This window comes from Pararge aegeria, chromosome 22, assembly GCF_905163445.1.
Source record: "Pararge aegeria chromosome 22, ilParAegt1.1, whole genome shotgun sequence".
Classification (NCBI taxonomy): Eukaryota; Metazoa; Arthropoda; class Insecta; order Lepidoptera; family Nymphalidae; genus Pararge; species Pararge aegeria.
In genome coordinates this window covers 7,640,218-7,656,778 of record NC_053201.1, presented here as the reverse complement: position 1 = coordinate 7,656,778, position 16,561 = coordinate 7,640,218, and the positions used below count along the sequence as shown (strand labels likewise).

At 33.7% G+C, this 16,561-nt stretch overlaps 1 protein-coding gene and 1 non-coding gene across 2 annotated transcripts; one reads left to right on the top strand and one right to left on the bottom strand.

The window, feature by feature from the left end:
- Positions 1-4,031: 4,031 nt before the first annotated feature.
- Positions 4,032-4,103, top strand: Trnap-agg. The gene has a single exon. It is a non-coding gene; the product is annotated as a tRNA-Pro (tRNA).
- A 3,778-nt stretch (positions 4,104-7,881) lies between these two features.
- On the bottom strand, positions 7,882-16,189 carry LOC120633970 (endochitinase-like). The gene is made up of 7 exons (XM_039904406.1): positions 16,135-16,189; positions 13,580-13,752; positions 12,355-12,520; positions 11,328-11,550; positions 10,634-10,757; positions 9,750-9,944; positions 7,882-8,178 (listed from the first exon to the last, which is right to left on the bottom strand). The coding sequence occupies exons 1-7, from the start codon at positions 16,187-16,189 to the stop codon at positions 7,882-7,884; spliced, it is 1,233 nt and encodes a 410-aa protein (XP_039760340.1).
- Positions 16,190-16,561: the final 372 nt, after the last annotated feature.

Here is a 16,561-nt window from a genome sequence, read left to right as displayed (position 1 = left end):
AGGGTATTATTTTTAGAAAATTAAAGTGGATATAACAACATGATTTAATAATATCATCATTATTAATATCTCTTATCCTTTTGATATCTCACTGGTGGGCACAGACAAAGGAAACATGAGTTCAGAGCTCAAACCTAAGAGGAGAGAGCACTGGTTTATAGTGCTAAATTTTTGAATGAATTCGCGATTTTACTATAGTAATAATATTCGCTTTTTTGCGGCTATATAACGTCAGTGACTGAGTGTATCTGAATGAGCATACTGTTTCGTTTAAATGTTTCCCAAGGGAAATACTGGTTGCAGTTTCGATTGCAATTTCAGAACATTTCGATTAATGAATATTACTTTTTAATGCCTATTATTTTTATTATTTGCTTTGCTATATTTTGTATTTAATATTATTCAAAACAAAAATCTGAAATCTAAAACCTGAAACCAATTTTTAGACTGTTTAGGATGATGTTTATAATATAAAATTATTTCATAAATAAATGTCAGTATTTAGAAATGTGCTATAATAAATTATTAAAATATAATAATCGAAAGACTAGAAATACAATGAAAGTTAGTGTTGCAATCGATTCTATAAATTATATTTTTGTTATATAAACATAAATTAAACTAGTTCTATAAATACAACTTCAATCACTTAAACATCAGATTGTTCGTATTAAAAGTTTAACTTAAACTTCTTAACAACTACGACCAAGAATAAACTTCAAGTATTGTTTTTTTAAATGGTTTTAACTTTTATTTCACTGGTTGGACTTACCTTGATTAAAAAAATAGTCCATCCAAAAGTTCAAATGCTTATTCCGTCATGTATTACAGTCACAAAAAAAAACACTCAGACACCCATTAACATCACCAATGACATGCAATAGTATTTTTGAACAAAAGTTTTGCGTTACTTGTAGTACTTAGTAGCATTATAAATCTCAACCCATGTTTTTATTAAAACAATCCTGGCACGTTATAATCACATTAATACTTTTTGACACGCATAGTTAATTTATTGCATCTGTTGTATGTGACGAGTATTTGCGCGCGAAATTTTCAGTAATGGCGGCCGTGGGGATCCGGCTGCGGTGCTTTCCTCGGCCATACTAGTGGGAAGAGTGGATTCTAACCACATTCTTAGTGCGCCGAACGATGCGCAAAGTTGTTTATTAGGCTTAAATTTGTAATATGTACTGTAATTAAAAAAGCAATGGGAGAAAAATTAAAACTGTTTTTAAAAATATACGCGGTTTGTTTTGCAGATGAGCTATGCTTGCTATGTAATTCGGCAATAGAGTCTTGGAGATACTTTTCGGGGACACAGCATCCGAGTAACGTTCTTTGGGACTAACTTTTGTTCTCTGTACAGATTTTAGCAAAATATGCAAGTTACATAAAGCCTGCATTCCAAGATGGATGTTTATTAACAGAGGTAAAACAAACGAAGAAAATATTTTTTTAAAGCAAATGTAATCGAAGTCGCCGGCAATAGTTGTATTTGAAATGTATGTACTGGTTTATCACATCGTTTACGAAGCAACGGAGTGAAGTTTTTATATCAATTTAGATTTTGGCCGCGAAAATTACTTTGGCTACTTTATATGTTAACTTAATATCACGTAATAATACATAGGATGATAAAGAACAGCTGCAATTAGTTTTCCTGTTGAATACAAAACACCAACACTTTTTCTACTACTTTACTAATATTAGTATACATGTGAAGGTAATTTGTTGGGTAGTCAATCTTTCACGCTGCACCTTTTTAATATAAAATTAGAGGAAAAAGTAGGGATACGTACCCACGCAAATAAAGCACGCGAGCAGAGCTAGTCGTTAATATTTCATATTTCTGTGGATGGAACCTGCACTATCAATAGTCAATTGGAGGTCACTTAACAGTTTTGGTATTTAGTGTAAAGTAAATATCATAACGTATCTTTTGAATGGGGTTAATTTTTTATTCATTTCCATCAACAGATAGTCACATTTGGTCTACAGGTAAATAGATTTATCACTATATACTCGTACTTAGTTTGTGAAATAACTTAACGGAAACTAATTTCTTATAGCTACATAATAATATCATCGGTTTGTTTTGTTCTTAACATTAGTACAAAATTTGCTCACTCGCAGTCGAAGAGTAGTTTTCGAGTGTGGAAAAACTTGAACGTCGGATATGAGAAATATGGATCTTATCTTATAATGTTTATGTTTCTTTCTGTCGGACTTTAGAAAGAACGTTTTTAAAACAAAAATTTAGTCGTAGAAGGATTTGCGACTCTTAACATTAGATCAATTTTACTTTGAAGATACAAAGTTTAATACTCGAAAACGACTTCACGATTGCTATCGAGCAAATCTTGTACTAAGGCTACTGAACCGTAAATTCATTTTGTAATAAGTATTTGAAGAATTAAAGTATCTATGCCCGAATATAGAACAACGTCTTAAGTTAAAATTAGCATAATTCAAGTCCATCCCCACCACGTGGGATTGTCTTTTATACTGGAAGGAAGGCTTGTTGTTTTGGTTTAGTTTCATTAAAAGCATAAATAGGTAATATATCTAGTGGAAGGATCCGACCATGTCTAGTTACCACCCTACCGACAAAGACGCGCCACTAAGCGACTTAGCGTTCCGGTAAGATGTCGTGTACAAACCGGTTTTATTACATTTATTTTTTTATTCCAGTACGAGTTATCCCTTCACTACAATCTCGCCTGATGTTAAGTAATGACGCAGTCTAAGATGCTAAAGGGCTAACCATTTAGGGGTATGGCAGTTACATAAAACTATCATACCCCAGATCGGTTTTTACACGGGGCGCGATTAGGGTTTTAGGTTTATTATAACTGCCATACCCCTAATAGATTAGCCCGTTACCATCTTAGACTGGATCATCACTCAAGTGAGATTGCAATCAAGGTTTAACTTGTAAAAAAAAAAACAAGCAAACATAAATAAATAACAGGTATAAATAGGTTATTATGGAGACCGCTATCAAATGAAAATATAGGAGGAAGTGATAATTTTAGATACGAGTTTATTGTTTATGCGATAATATAATAACTACTGCTTACGCTGCTTCGGACGAACACACTGTTCATGAAACGTCACTCCGACGGTAGCTTTATCATTTTTTATGGACAAGAGATGGATGACCGAAAACATTGTTTCAGTAATTTGACAGTTTAATGTAATGATGAAAAATTTGCTTGGACGCAAGCCGCTTTCATCTCTCGATTGGTAGAATAATTGTTTTATTGTAAAATTTTCATATGAAAACTGTTGAGTTTCTTGTCGGCTTCTTCTCGGTAAAATCTGCCTTCCAAATCGATGGCAGTAGCAACAAAGTAGTAAACTTGACGTTCCTAAGTGCTTTCATTAGGCCTAATAAAAGCACTCAGAGTTTGCGATTGTTCTTGAAATCTTAGTTTTCACCAGGCTTCGCGTACCTTGATTGTAGCGTCTTGTATACTTAAGAATCTTTAAAAAAAAATGGATAAATACCCCCAAAGTTATACATTAAATGATATGCATCACATCGACGAAACATACCAATTGGATTACAAAAGTTTTAATTACTTCTCCACTTTTTTTTATTATACAGAGAACGGACATACCATTTTAGTCATACCAATTTAGTTCTCTGAGGGGAGGTGACTGATTACCACCCTACTGTACAATAACGTGATCTGTACAATGTTATTTTTTAAACCGGTATAGAATTTTAAGGAATGCCGTCAAGCTAATGTAGGTATTCGGGCAAAGTTGTAGGAGGGGCACTAAAAGCCAGCATTAAATAATGATTAAAAAACGCATTTCAGGACGTGAAGTCAGTTATTTTAAAATGTTATTAATAATCATCTTCAAATATTGCATTCCAAAGCATTTGCCGTACATTATAGCCAATATCCACTAGCAAATAAGCTTAGTGATGTTACGTCATATGAAAGAACCGAACAACTTTCACCAACTCTAGAGTTCGTATAAAATGAATATCTATTATTTTGTCGTTCTTTCCAATCGGCTCGTTGGTCTAGGGGTATGATTTTCGCTTAGGGTGCGAGAGGTCCCGGGTTCAAATCCCGGACGAGCCCAATACTTTTTTTTAATGATTTATTTTCTTATGTTTAAAATATATTAAATTATATTTACTTTAAAAATAAATAATTAAGTTAAAATAAAACAAAAAGTCGAGGGGTCCCATACAACAAACGTGATTTTATTGCTCGTTTTGCTCGATATTGCAATATGCTCTAAATACTTAATATTTTTTTTATTTTATAAACAAAGTATTTAAGGGGCCACTGTACATTAAACGTGATTTATTAGCTGTTTTTGTAGATAATGGCACGGAATTCTTTATGTGCCAGTCCAACTCGCACTTTGCTGGTTTTTTAATTTTAAGATAATATTATATATATTATCTTAAAATTAATAATGTGGTACCGGGCGGAAAGAGGGATAACTGGCACAAGCCGAAATTAGTTTGCTCACATGATTTAAAATCGAATTAAAGACAAAATGTTTATCATCCTTGTAAAATTTGTAGGCTACCTTAAAGATGACAATACTGCATTTCGTAGAATGAATTCGGTTTAAATTTTCCTTGGAAAATCCTATTTTTATTTTTTTAAACTTTTTAAAAACTTTAATGGTTATTGTTTATTAACTTACTATGACGAAATAAGGTTATATACTGACACAAAAGCCATTTTCCTGTCACGGCTTATAACGGAATGCTCGTAATAAACACGTGGTGCTGCGAGCTTTAACGGCCCGGGCTAGAGACACTAATCGTATTTTACTGCAAATGTATATTGAACTGATGACATGTCATTTTCCATAATGGTATAAAACGTCATAGTACAAGATCCGAGCAATAATTATTTCATCGTTTCTGTCTTTTTCCTATTAATTCTATAAATTAATACAAAAACAAAAACTTTGTACGCCATTTTACGAATATTGCGCGGACGGAGAAGTTTCTATAGAGAAGGAGTGTAGACTGCAAATACTTTTTTGATTACACATAAAACATACATTAAATCAATAAAAAAACTACACATACTAGGTATAGGTATACTCCGATTTATTCGATTATAGTTTGTTTGAAAAAAAAAACAAATGTCAGTGCAGCCCTGGCGAAATTTGTGATTCAATATTCTTTCACTATAGAACCTCGCTACTAAGCGATAAGGCCGCCTTTCGTATTCTACTCGTGTCTTTGTATTTCTGTTGTTTTTTATTTTCCTAACTTCATTGTGGTGTACAAATAAAGAGTTAAATAAATAAACCTTATGTTCGTTCAAACTTATCATTTAAATTTATTAACTACTACTATAAGATCTTATCTTACGTTAAACTATAACTTATATGGTTCTGAAATGTATATTCATCCTAGTACCTGGACACTTAGCATGCTAACTTCGCTAGTTCGAATTAATTATGAAGACCAAAAGTCAATAGTTTGATTACTTACAGAAAAGAAGAATATACATTGACGGCTGATTGGCGCAGTTTGCAGCGACCCTGCTTTCTGAGTCCCAGGCCGTGGGTTCGATTCCCACAACTGGAAAATGTTTGTGTGATGAACATAAATATATTTCAGGGTCTGGTCTACTGTTTATACGTATATTCTAAGTATTTATGTATATTATTCATAAAAATATTCATCAGTCATCTTAGTAACCATAACACAAGCTACGCTTCTTTTGGGGCTAGGTGGCGATGTGTGTATTGTCGTAGTATATTTATTAATTTATTTTATTTATAAATAAATAGTAGCCTTTCAATTTGTTATACTTAGAATCCTTTGATTTTATTAAAAATATTTCGATATAGATGTAAAAGCCGATTTGCAATTTAAGCATTACTGAGCAAGAAAATTACTCCCCTTGTTTTGTTTGAAATAACAATGGAATCGTTAAAAATAACGTTAAAACGTCTCCAAGCAGAAACTCAGACAAAAGAGTTACCTTCAGTTAATCAAAGGAAACCATAATATAAATCTTGCCTTATCGCAAATCTTTTTGTTTGCAATTAGATAATTTGAGGAATAAAATTAAAAACTTAGTCTATTGTTTTAGTATTTTTCTTAAAACCTAGAACCCTTGTCTAAAAATGAAATATGTAGGTATTTAAGTTTCAATAATTATTATGGTCGCCTGGTGATTGTTCATGCAACAATATTTAACACAATTTGCTCTTGTTCTATGATCTAGTTTATTGTTTTGATAGAAAAATAGTAAACGTAATTAGTATTGTTAGAAATTATTATTATTACAGATGTTATGATTTTATTATTCTACTATTAATTAATAATATTATTCAATATGGCGGACCCTCATGACTTCGATGCCATCATAATCATCGCGGCTAGCTATGAACCTACTATTATTTTACGTAGCATACTGAGTTAGCAAGTTGTCATTATTTAAGTTGTTACATACATACTGGATGGATACATGGATGGATGTATATACATCCATCCTCACAAACTTTTGCATTTATAATATTAAGTAGTATGGTACACATGTATTAGATCGTTGTCCCATATGCCTTGCTACTTGCTGTTATTTGTGCAGAATGATGTCCTTTATCTTCGACAATATTTATCAGATCTTAATTCAAATTAGACACTACATGTTTTATAGTATAGTACACTATAGTAGTTTTATATTATCATATATATATACACTTCAAAATAAAAAATAAAAATTTAAATCGGTTCAAATTTAAAGGAGCTATTAAGTAAAATTGATAAAATTTTTCATCCCGTTTCCCGGAGGAAACTTATTGTTTATCGGGATAAAAGGTATCCTATACGTTAACCCAGAATATCAGCTACCACTATACCAAATTTTAATAAAATCCGTTCAGTAGTTTTCGCGTGATGCCCGGACAGACAGACAGACAGGCAAAAATTAAATAAAAATCTGTTTTGGACACAGTATCTATTATAAAGCATCCGCCGGTCAAAATGTTCAAAATATATTAAATGTACAGAAATCTTCCAGTTACAGTTTTATTAAAAATAAGTATAGATTATTAGCTGTTTCACACAACTAACAAAATTCATCTAAGTAACTTTCACTTAAACTTATACAATCTGTTTCCACGGAACCCTAAAAAGGCATTAAAAAAGACAGATTGATGAAATATCAGAATTTATTTTACTATCTTAATACGTTACCAAAACATTAAAAGGTACAATTAAAAACATACGTTTATACAACGTGTAAACTAATTACGAAATACTGTGGAAGGGTGCGTAAGTATATTTCCTAAGAAATCATCGTGAAAAAACATTAAACCAAAAGAAGCATATTTATTTTTCAATATAAACTAATTCTAAACATTCTTAGTGTTTACTAAAATAACAACTTTATTGAAGATAAAAGACCGACACGCGCATATTGCCTACGCTACGCGACACGTACTTAATAAAGAAACAGGAGTCACTTGATTTTAATTTTGCATGTGATATTAGTGCTGTATTTGATTACTTTCAGTGAAAATTACGTCAGAGGACTTTTAGTTTCACAAATAATTCTTAAGAGACAGTCAATAATGTACCTTTTAAGCGTGTAAAGTATTATTTCGGTATTCGTTTACACGTTGTATAAATATTTACAAATGTATATGTATCAGTGGTTTTTCTCTTTTATTTGAGTCCTTCAAATCGAACTTAGTTCGTCTGGAACATTCTATGTTTATTGTTGGATTAATTATAATAAATCGTTTATTTTTGCTATGATTTTAGGTATTTTACAAGTTATATGCGCACTAAACTGTGGGTCGTCTAGATCAAAACTTTGCTGGTCACAATGGATGCAGTTGAGTTTGGCTTTCGTTTATAACGTAATGTACTTCTTATTTTTCTAAATAATTATCTTCATTAGGCTCAGGCACCGTATAAGACTTCATTTTCGAATGCATGATACTAATCAATGGATTTGCTTTTCCACAAAGTCCTCTAAAATCATCCATATCAATAGACCATGTCATAGCTCCAAGGTAGCCGTTCTCTTTGATGAATTCCATCTTCCTCTTCACACTTTGTGGGTCGTCGTATCCTACCCATTGGTTCTCCCTGTAAGCATAGGGGACCTTTCCATCTTTGTCCCACTTCCTAATCCAACCTTCTTCATCTTTCAACTTTGAGCAAATCTGTGAAAAAAAAACAATTTTTTATCAATTATTCACATGAATAAGACAAGTAAGTAAATTTTTTATATATATCTTTCTTGTGTGCGTGTGTATGTCACGGGGATCAAGGGGATTCGAGGATGGTTTAGATTTACAATTTAGTCCAATGGAAAATGTTTAAAAAAAAATTATCCGCGGTACGAAGTTCGCCGGGACGGCTAGTATTTTATAAATCTACAGATAACATACATAATTATTCTAATATTACTAAATTCAGTTACCCAGAATGACTAATAGCTATTGCTCGAGTTTTCGTCGATATTTAATAAGGTTTTTTTAGAAATCCCGAGGGAGCTGTTGGTTTTCCTGTGATAAGGAAGAGAGAAGAGTAGCTAATGTTCCTATCTGTCCTTTCAACTAACCCTATGCTAAAAATAAGTCGATTCGTTGCGTGAAGAAAGGTCAACCGAACGCATTTTCGCATTAATAGTATGATCTGATGAGTAAGGATAAATAATTTAAACTATACCCAAGACGTAGTTCTGCTTTGTGTGGGCCGGTGTTCAAAGAAAGCTGCTTCGAATTTTTGATATACTGAGAGTGCATGGATTTATTTATAGCTCTAAAGAGAGAAAATGAGAGAGAATTAGAGTTTAAGGAAAATAACAAAGGTCAACTTTAAACACAAATATACAGCTCTAAGGCAAGTAAAAGAATTCAATGCGCTGTCGGTTTGAAGCATCATGTTGGCCTTCAAATTTGCACTTCTACTATACAAGTGCAACTAAACTTGTTTAGAGCTTATTGCCAATCTTTTGATCTTGAGCAGTTAAACCACCTACAGCACTCTCGTTATCCAATACACAAAACAATGTTACGAAAGCAGTGCTGAGGAAGCCTGGTGACACTGCAGTACGTCGGCAATGATCACAGATGTGTCGCGTCTATCAACATTTTCATATATGTAGTAATAGCATCCTAAATGTGGTAAAATTTCGGGTCGGAAGTTTGTGTTAAAGTTTAGAGTGTTGGAAAAGCTTGAGATGAAATACTTATAGTAACTAATAAGGTATAAAATGAGTCGAAAGCTAGCCCTATGGTTTAAAAATCTGAAATATTGGAATATTTGATTGCAATATATATCTACGATGTTTTGAAAAATAATCTAACGAAAAGATAATGAGAATTTGAAAAAATCTATTTCATTATCATTTAGATAACAAAATGTTCTCTTTGGTAATCAATTTGAATTTGTAAGCGCATGTCATCGTGGGGAACTACCAATCTTATATCATCATCGTCATCATCATCATATCAACCCATTGCTGGCCCACCTTTGAGAACATATGGAAAACTCTCAGGTATGCAGATTTACTCACAATGTTTTCCTTCACCGTTGAAGCAAGTGATATTTTTAATTACTTAAAACGCACATAACTTAGAAAAGTTACAGGTGCATGCTGGGATTCGAAATCGGCCTTCCGGAAGTGAATTCGTCTAAATTTTATATAATATGTCTAAATTGGACTGCGTTCAGGGCTGCTTACCTCCACTAGAAAAGCATTTAACGGTGTAGTGTTGAAATAACGTACCTCGAAATAAGCCCATACGCCTCTAGAGTCGGTGTAAGGTGCTGGATCAGCCCCGCCAGCGGCCGTATCGATGGGTGCCCCTATATCATGTTCAGAAGAAGAAGAGAGTACGTAGGAACGTCCATAGAAAGGAATTCCCACAACCAGCTTGTTGGCAGGGCAGCCCTCGTCCACCCATAGTTGAAGTCCGTCTTCCTGTAAACGCATCATCATCATTATCGTCAGCCATGAATGTCCAGGGCTGGGACTGACTTTTTCTCTCATCAGACCCACGACGCTGCTTTAATGCGGGTTGGTCAATATACCAATAAGAGACCCTTTAATACAGTTTACTTTAAGAGATTTTTGTACAACAGAATTGACCCCACTTTCAGAGTAAAGAAAATAGATTTAATAATAAGTTAAGATGTATCAATAAATATGCGGAGGTTTTATAGGCGTTGTGGCTGTATGTATGTAAGAAAATGTTTTATTGTGAGTAGCTGAGAGTCGTATGTTAAGTTAGCTGTTGAAAAGTATTGATACGAGTGTCTGGTGCTGTTCAGGACAATGGTTTAAGGCGTATTTGAAACCATGAAACGGATAGGAATGTGATGGGCAGAAAATGTACCTTGTACAACGCATGGACGGTTCGGAAGCCTCCAAGAAGTTAATGGAGTACGAATCGGAAATCTAGAGATCGGTGGAGTAGAAACTCTCAGGTACCACCCCCTTACCAGAGGACTTGGAAAGTTCAAGGAAAAGGAAAATGCTTCTGCCCCTCTCCGATGGAGAAATTTGCTTAACCAAGTCAAGGTCCATCTAGGGCTGTAGAGTGTTGGTGATGATGATGGAAGTGGACACTGACCGCTAAGAGTAACTTGAGCACACTGATAAACACATACCACATTGATATTTTCGTAGACCCCCTGGTCACGAGGTCGTCTATACAAGGGAGAGGGGTTATCAGCAAAACCATCCCAGTTTCCGCGGAGATCGTAGGTCATCACATGAACGGCGTCAAGTGCTCTGCAATAATTAGGTCATCATGAAATCAGAGTGTGGGATTTTCTACCTATGCTTACATATTCGATCGCGGAAAGTTAACCACGATTTATTTCGTATAGAAAGAGTGCCATCTAGTTACAGTAAGGTTTCCTATTAATTTAACTAGATGGTGCTGCTTCAATACCATATCAATAGTAGTTAAATTTCTCGCGAAGTAAACGTAGGTAGGAAACAAGTTGGAAATCAGATGAGACTGCAGTCAAAAATTTAACTTGAAGCCGACAAATAATATTCCATACTAATATTATAAATGCGAAAGTGGGTTTGTTTGTTTGTCTTTACTTTACGCCCTAACTAAGCAACCAATCCTTGACTTTTGGCGTAGAGTTATTTGCAAGGACGGAGAGTAACATAGGCTACTTTGTTTCCCAGCTAAACAAAAGCGGTCGAAGAACGCGGACATCAGCTAGTAAAGCATTAAAAAAAACAAAAAAACAATAAATATTAAAGTGGCATAGTCCTCACACGTATAATATGAGTAGTTAAATCCTTCTACCATAAAATATCTACTAATTAAAGTATCAGACTTACTGGCAAAGTCCAGGAACATCGTAGCCATCAGCAAGCTTGGATTTGGTCATTGGTACTGCCGCAGTTAACAACCAATCTTTGCCGACATCGTCAAATGCTACTCTCAATTCATTAATTAGATCTAGGAACCCTTGTTTGTCTTCTGGGTTGCCGTCACGGTCTGCTGCTCCAGGGTACTCCCAGTCCAAATCAAGACCATCGAAATCATACTCGTTCAAAAAATCTAAAAAAATATAGAAAAAATTATTACAATATCGAAAGATCTTAGAAATGACTTCGAAGACCATGCAAGCATTACATGCCTAATTTGACATGTGCATGCCTTTACACAACCCTATTTTTAGACAGACTTATTATTGACTACAAAGTCCTAGTTATTAATGTAAATTAATACAATAAAAGTCTCATTGCTTGAAATAGACCTCTTAAGGTAGGAGAGATGGTTGTAGAGCATAAACCCTGCTCTTGCTGGTGGTATGACTTTAACATTATAATCATAATATGCAAGGTATAATATCCAGGACCGATGGATTAACGTGCTCCGAAGTAGCTACTGGTATGGACGGCGCCCGGGTATCGAACCTATAGGATCTCGTCAAACACCGTTTTTCGGTATGCATATTTGGGTATCGAAATTACTAAATATCCATATTTGTTATAAAACTGTAACTGATGAATTCTGTACATTAAAGATATTTTGAAAATTTGTTTTGAAGGGCACTCTATAATTTGGCCTAAGTATCTATTGATACTGAGGCCAAAACTCAATCTTTATTTTTGTCTGCTGCCTGTCTGTATATTACACGCGCATTACACCGAATATATAAAATTGGAAAATTATAGTATATATATACAAAGAAGCCGAATATATATAAGAATATATATTTAGCTTCTTTGTTATTTTTTCGCAAACATAATTTACAGCTGCTTGGTTAAGTACTACAGTATCTCATTAGCAGTTGCGATAAAAGAAATTAATGGCTCGATTTATATTATCGGTATATTTTTTTTTATGTTCGACTCATACCAACTACGCTGCTCGTGAAGATTGTCCTTGAAGTGCTTGAAGACACCATTTTGGAGTATTTGCCGCCACCTTCATCCCAACCGCCCACCACTACCATGTATTTAACATTTGGATGAGTTGCTTTCAAGGATGTAAAGTTGCGGAATCCGTTGTTTTCTACATCCCCCTGCGAGAAAAATGATAACTGTAACATAAAGTTCGTTCATCGACTAAACTATCGTTTTTCCCAACAATTAGTTATTTGTTATCAACTCGCTTTAAATCCTCTATAAAAGATTCTGAAACAGTTAGCTTATTGCCGACATTAAAACACCCAATTTCTTTTTTTTTTAATGTAGAATGTCAAAAGAACAACATTGTCATTCACGCGCGTTTCACAACAAGAACGCCGCGTGCCGTAATAAAAATGTAAGTTATGCGATTTTTCGCCATTTTTATTCGATATTTTTATTTTTGAATATTTTATAGAGGATCCATATTATGGATGTAGATGAAATCTGAAAATAAGTTATTAAAACACTCATGTGATTCTATTATATTAGTACACTACCACCAACATTCGTGCTTTAATACCCCTTACTATCCAGCAGTTGCATAAATAACTTTTATGGAATTATCTTCGCTATTTTCATTCTCAGTAGGTATATAAAAGTCCCACTGCTGGGTACAGAACTTCTCTTTCACGGGAGTTTAGATCCCCGCTGCTCGAATGCAGGTAATTGGATTGCTATTTACGATGTAGGACTACATAATTGTTAAACGGTCAACTTTTATATAATATTTCTACCACCTTCATTCATTCGTCTTTCGCAACAGATTTTTTTTTCAGTTGCCTTTGATACCACACGATTCTCATTATATTATCTTTCTATTTATTTTGTACGTTTTGTCTAGCGCATCCGCCATATTAGTCACGACGCCATTTAATAGCCATTGATAAAAGCTAGTTACTATAAACTAGATAGCTAAGCTGAATATCTACAAAAAAGTCCGTCGAAGATTGCGATTTTTTAAAGACGCATGTTTACATGATAAAAACTGTACCTAACTTAATTTGAACTGAATAAACATTTATTGCATTTTAGACTATTTCATTTAAATATACATGTTTAAATTAGAAGTAATCAAAGTTGATAGACAACCGTCGCTAGTCAGAGTTTTCTCGAGTGCTGTGAATCCGTGGAAGAATAAAAAGAAGATATTTATAACAAAGCGTGATTCTCACCTTATGATCAAGGACCAGAACTTCGCTGGTATCTGTTACACCGATGAAGGCATATATTACGTGCGTGCAACTGTCTAGAGGTATATTTTCGATGCCATATCGCCCTATTCCTGGTCGGTTTACCGCCCCGTTATTGAAGTAGCAAACCACACGCCCTCTGTTAGTGTTGGTGCCTATTAGAAAAAAAATGAATATTAAATAATATAATAACTTAGTGACACTTATTATCATTATAATACCTAAGTTTTAGACGATCTCTCAGTTTGTATATAAATAATATTTTTGAATAGATTTATTATTGTTAAATTCTCTATTTCACACACAAAAACAAAATAAAAAAATAAATACGATAGATAAAAGAAAAATACTAATAAAAAACTAGTTTAGGTGTGCAAAGGCTGTCTTATCGCTAAAGCGATTTCCCCCAGACAACCTTTGGCGAAAGTAGTTGTAATAAGGAAAGTAAATTTTTTGTGGGCTCTTCTTAGACCAGGGCGCTTTTGGAAACCTCGTAGCTATCCCCTTACAATTATGTAAACATATATGTATGAACGCTTCATAAGTGCCTGTGATAGGCCTACATGAAAAAAGAAAATTTGAATTTGAATTTGAACGGGAAAATTTATATGTAAATAAAAATATTGCAAACTAAACTACATGCTATAAATTCTAATACTACGCATATAATTATTATATAAAATACATATAATAATAATAAACTACATACTATATCGCTACGTACATAAAAATAATTTTTCAAAAGACTATTAAAAAGAGGCAAGGATTTTTCCTGATCTATGCCAGCAGGTAGGGGGTTCCAGAGTCTGACACAAATAACTGGAAAAGAATTACTATAATATTTCGTGCAACTGTACGGAACCTGTATTTTGCTGTCGGTGCTGGAACGTAGCCTGTTCTATTTACTGAAAATATACGGTAATATCGCCTAAAAGGCAAAAATAACACGCCCCGCGTTGATGCACACCACATTTTTCAACCCGAGTAGACAGGAGGATGTTATATGGCTGTTTGGTTTGTATACGCGTGGACACAGAATTAAGAAAATACAGAAACCGTGTGCACGAGTGATATTGAAGCATCAAAAACAACTCCACTTATAATGGTTTCTCGAACAAACGGTTTGTACCATTCACTTCATACCATTTAGCAATTGACAGTAATTCTAAACGTTCACCATTACCTTATTAATATGATTATTAGTTATGTTTGCTCAGCCGTTATAATGTCTTTTCTGAGTTCTATATCCGTAATACAATTCAAATATTACTTGGACTTGTTTTTTTCATAGCCTTTATTAAGTTTGATTACCTAAATGGCTATGAAAAATATAAATATTTGTTAATTCAAAGTGTACCTTTTTTTATTTTCCTTTCTCTTTCTGTTTATTTATATCAATTACTTTTACTTATTGTTATTATCTAACTATACAAAGGAAAAATCCAATGACTTACTCACACACTCACTGACTAATCACGAAATCTGAGGAACTATTAAGCCTACAAACTTAAAATTTAAAAGGATAAAAGGATTCTTCTATACCGTAGGTAATAGCTAAATAGCTAAGAAACGGTTTTGAGAATTTACTGTGGGGCAAAATAAGGGTTAGAAAATTGTATGAAAGTCCTATGTTTTTGAAGTATGAGACACAAACTAATAGTTAATATAATGAATAAATGGGTTAATATGTTAGGGGATTCACGTACAACAGACAAGAAGTTTTAAATGCGGAAACCAGCCGATTAGTTGAAGAAAAAGAGAGGGTTTGCAAGATGGTCAGATTAGGGCAGCTGCATACGGGATAGTATTAATAAATCGTAATATAATAATATAACTATATTCGCCAAAGTATTTCTCTCTGTCTACGTGTAGCTACCGTATTACCGTATTTAACTGATCTTAAAAAAATCGGTATCTCTCATACTGGAGAAGGGTATATGCACTGACAGGGATCTTCTTAAGCTCGCGGGAAATCTGGAATTCTACGCTGACGAAGTCGTAGACATCCGCTGAAGTTACCCTGAAGTGCGAACTACTAATAAGTATCATTTTTTTAGGAGTTTGTTGAACAGAATCTACTAAAAGTTTGTTTTTAAAAATCAGATGTTGCTAATAATAAAACACGTTGAGGCTTCATGTTATAATAATCTGAACTGCGTTTTACTGAACGTAACCTCCGCCCAGTATTTGTAGGATTGTGGCGAGGGCAAAGGATGGGGTATTTTGCGGGATATTAGGATGTATTATTTGCGCTACGTAAGGCTAATCCTTCAAACAAATTCAAAAACACTTCAAGTTAAGGAAATAAATAAACAGAAACATGAATTTAGAAGTAGAATAGAAAAGTCCGCCTTCTCGTATTGATTTCTGACACGCTTTAGGATTAGGAAAACATAAGTATTTCACGAAGGTTTTTTCTGTATGTGTTAAGTTATAAGACCAAGAAAAAGTACTGAAGCAGTTCACCTTATAACATGGGTTTCTTATATTTATGACCGGAAGTTGATTCGAAACAGAAATTGTTTGAGCGAACTTACATTCAGCTTTAGTAATGACAAAAACAACAGCCAATGCGCATATTAGAATTTTCATTCTGACCTGCAAATAAAATAAGGTATAATTTGAAAATAAAGCAATTACCATCTTACTAACATTTTACACAAACACCAAGCATTTCTGAGCGAAACGTTATAAATTTGAAACAATGTGTAACGATAAAGCCCGCAAAGCCACTTGAGCGCATAGTGTATGATCTAAACAGAATTCCTCTCTCCTATAAGAAGGAGAGGTGGGTTATGCCCATCACTGAGAACTTTAATGAGCTGGGAATTATAATGAAACATTTTAATAATATTATAGGTATCCCAAGTTACCTAACTAATCTTTAGCCGTAGAAAATAGTAAATACATTAACTTATTATCATTCGAATTCCATTAGGATTTTGATTCATATTAAAAAACATA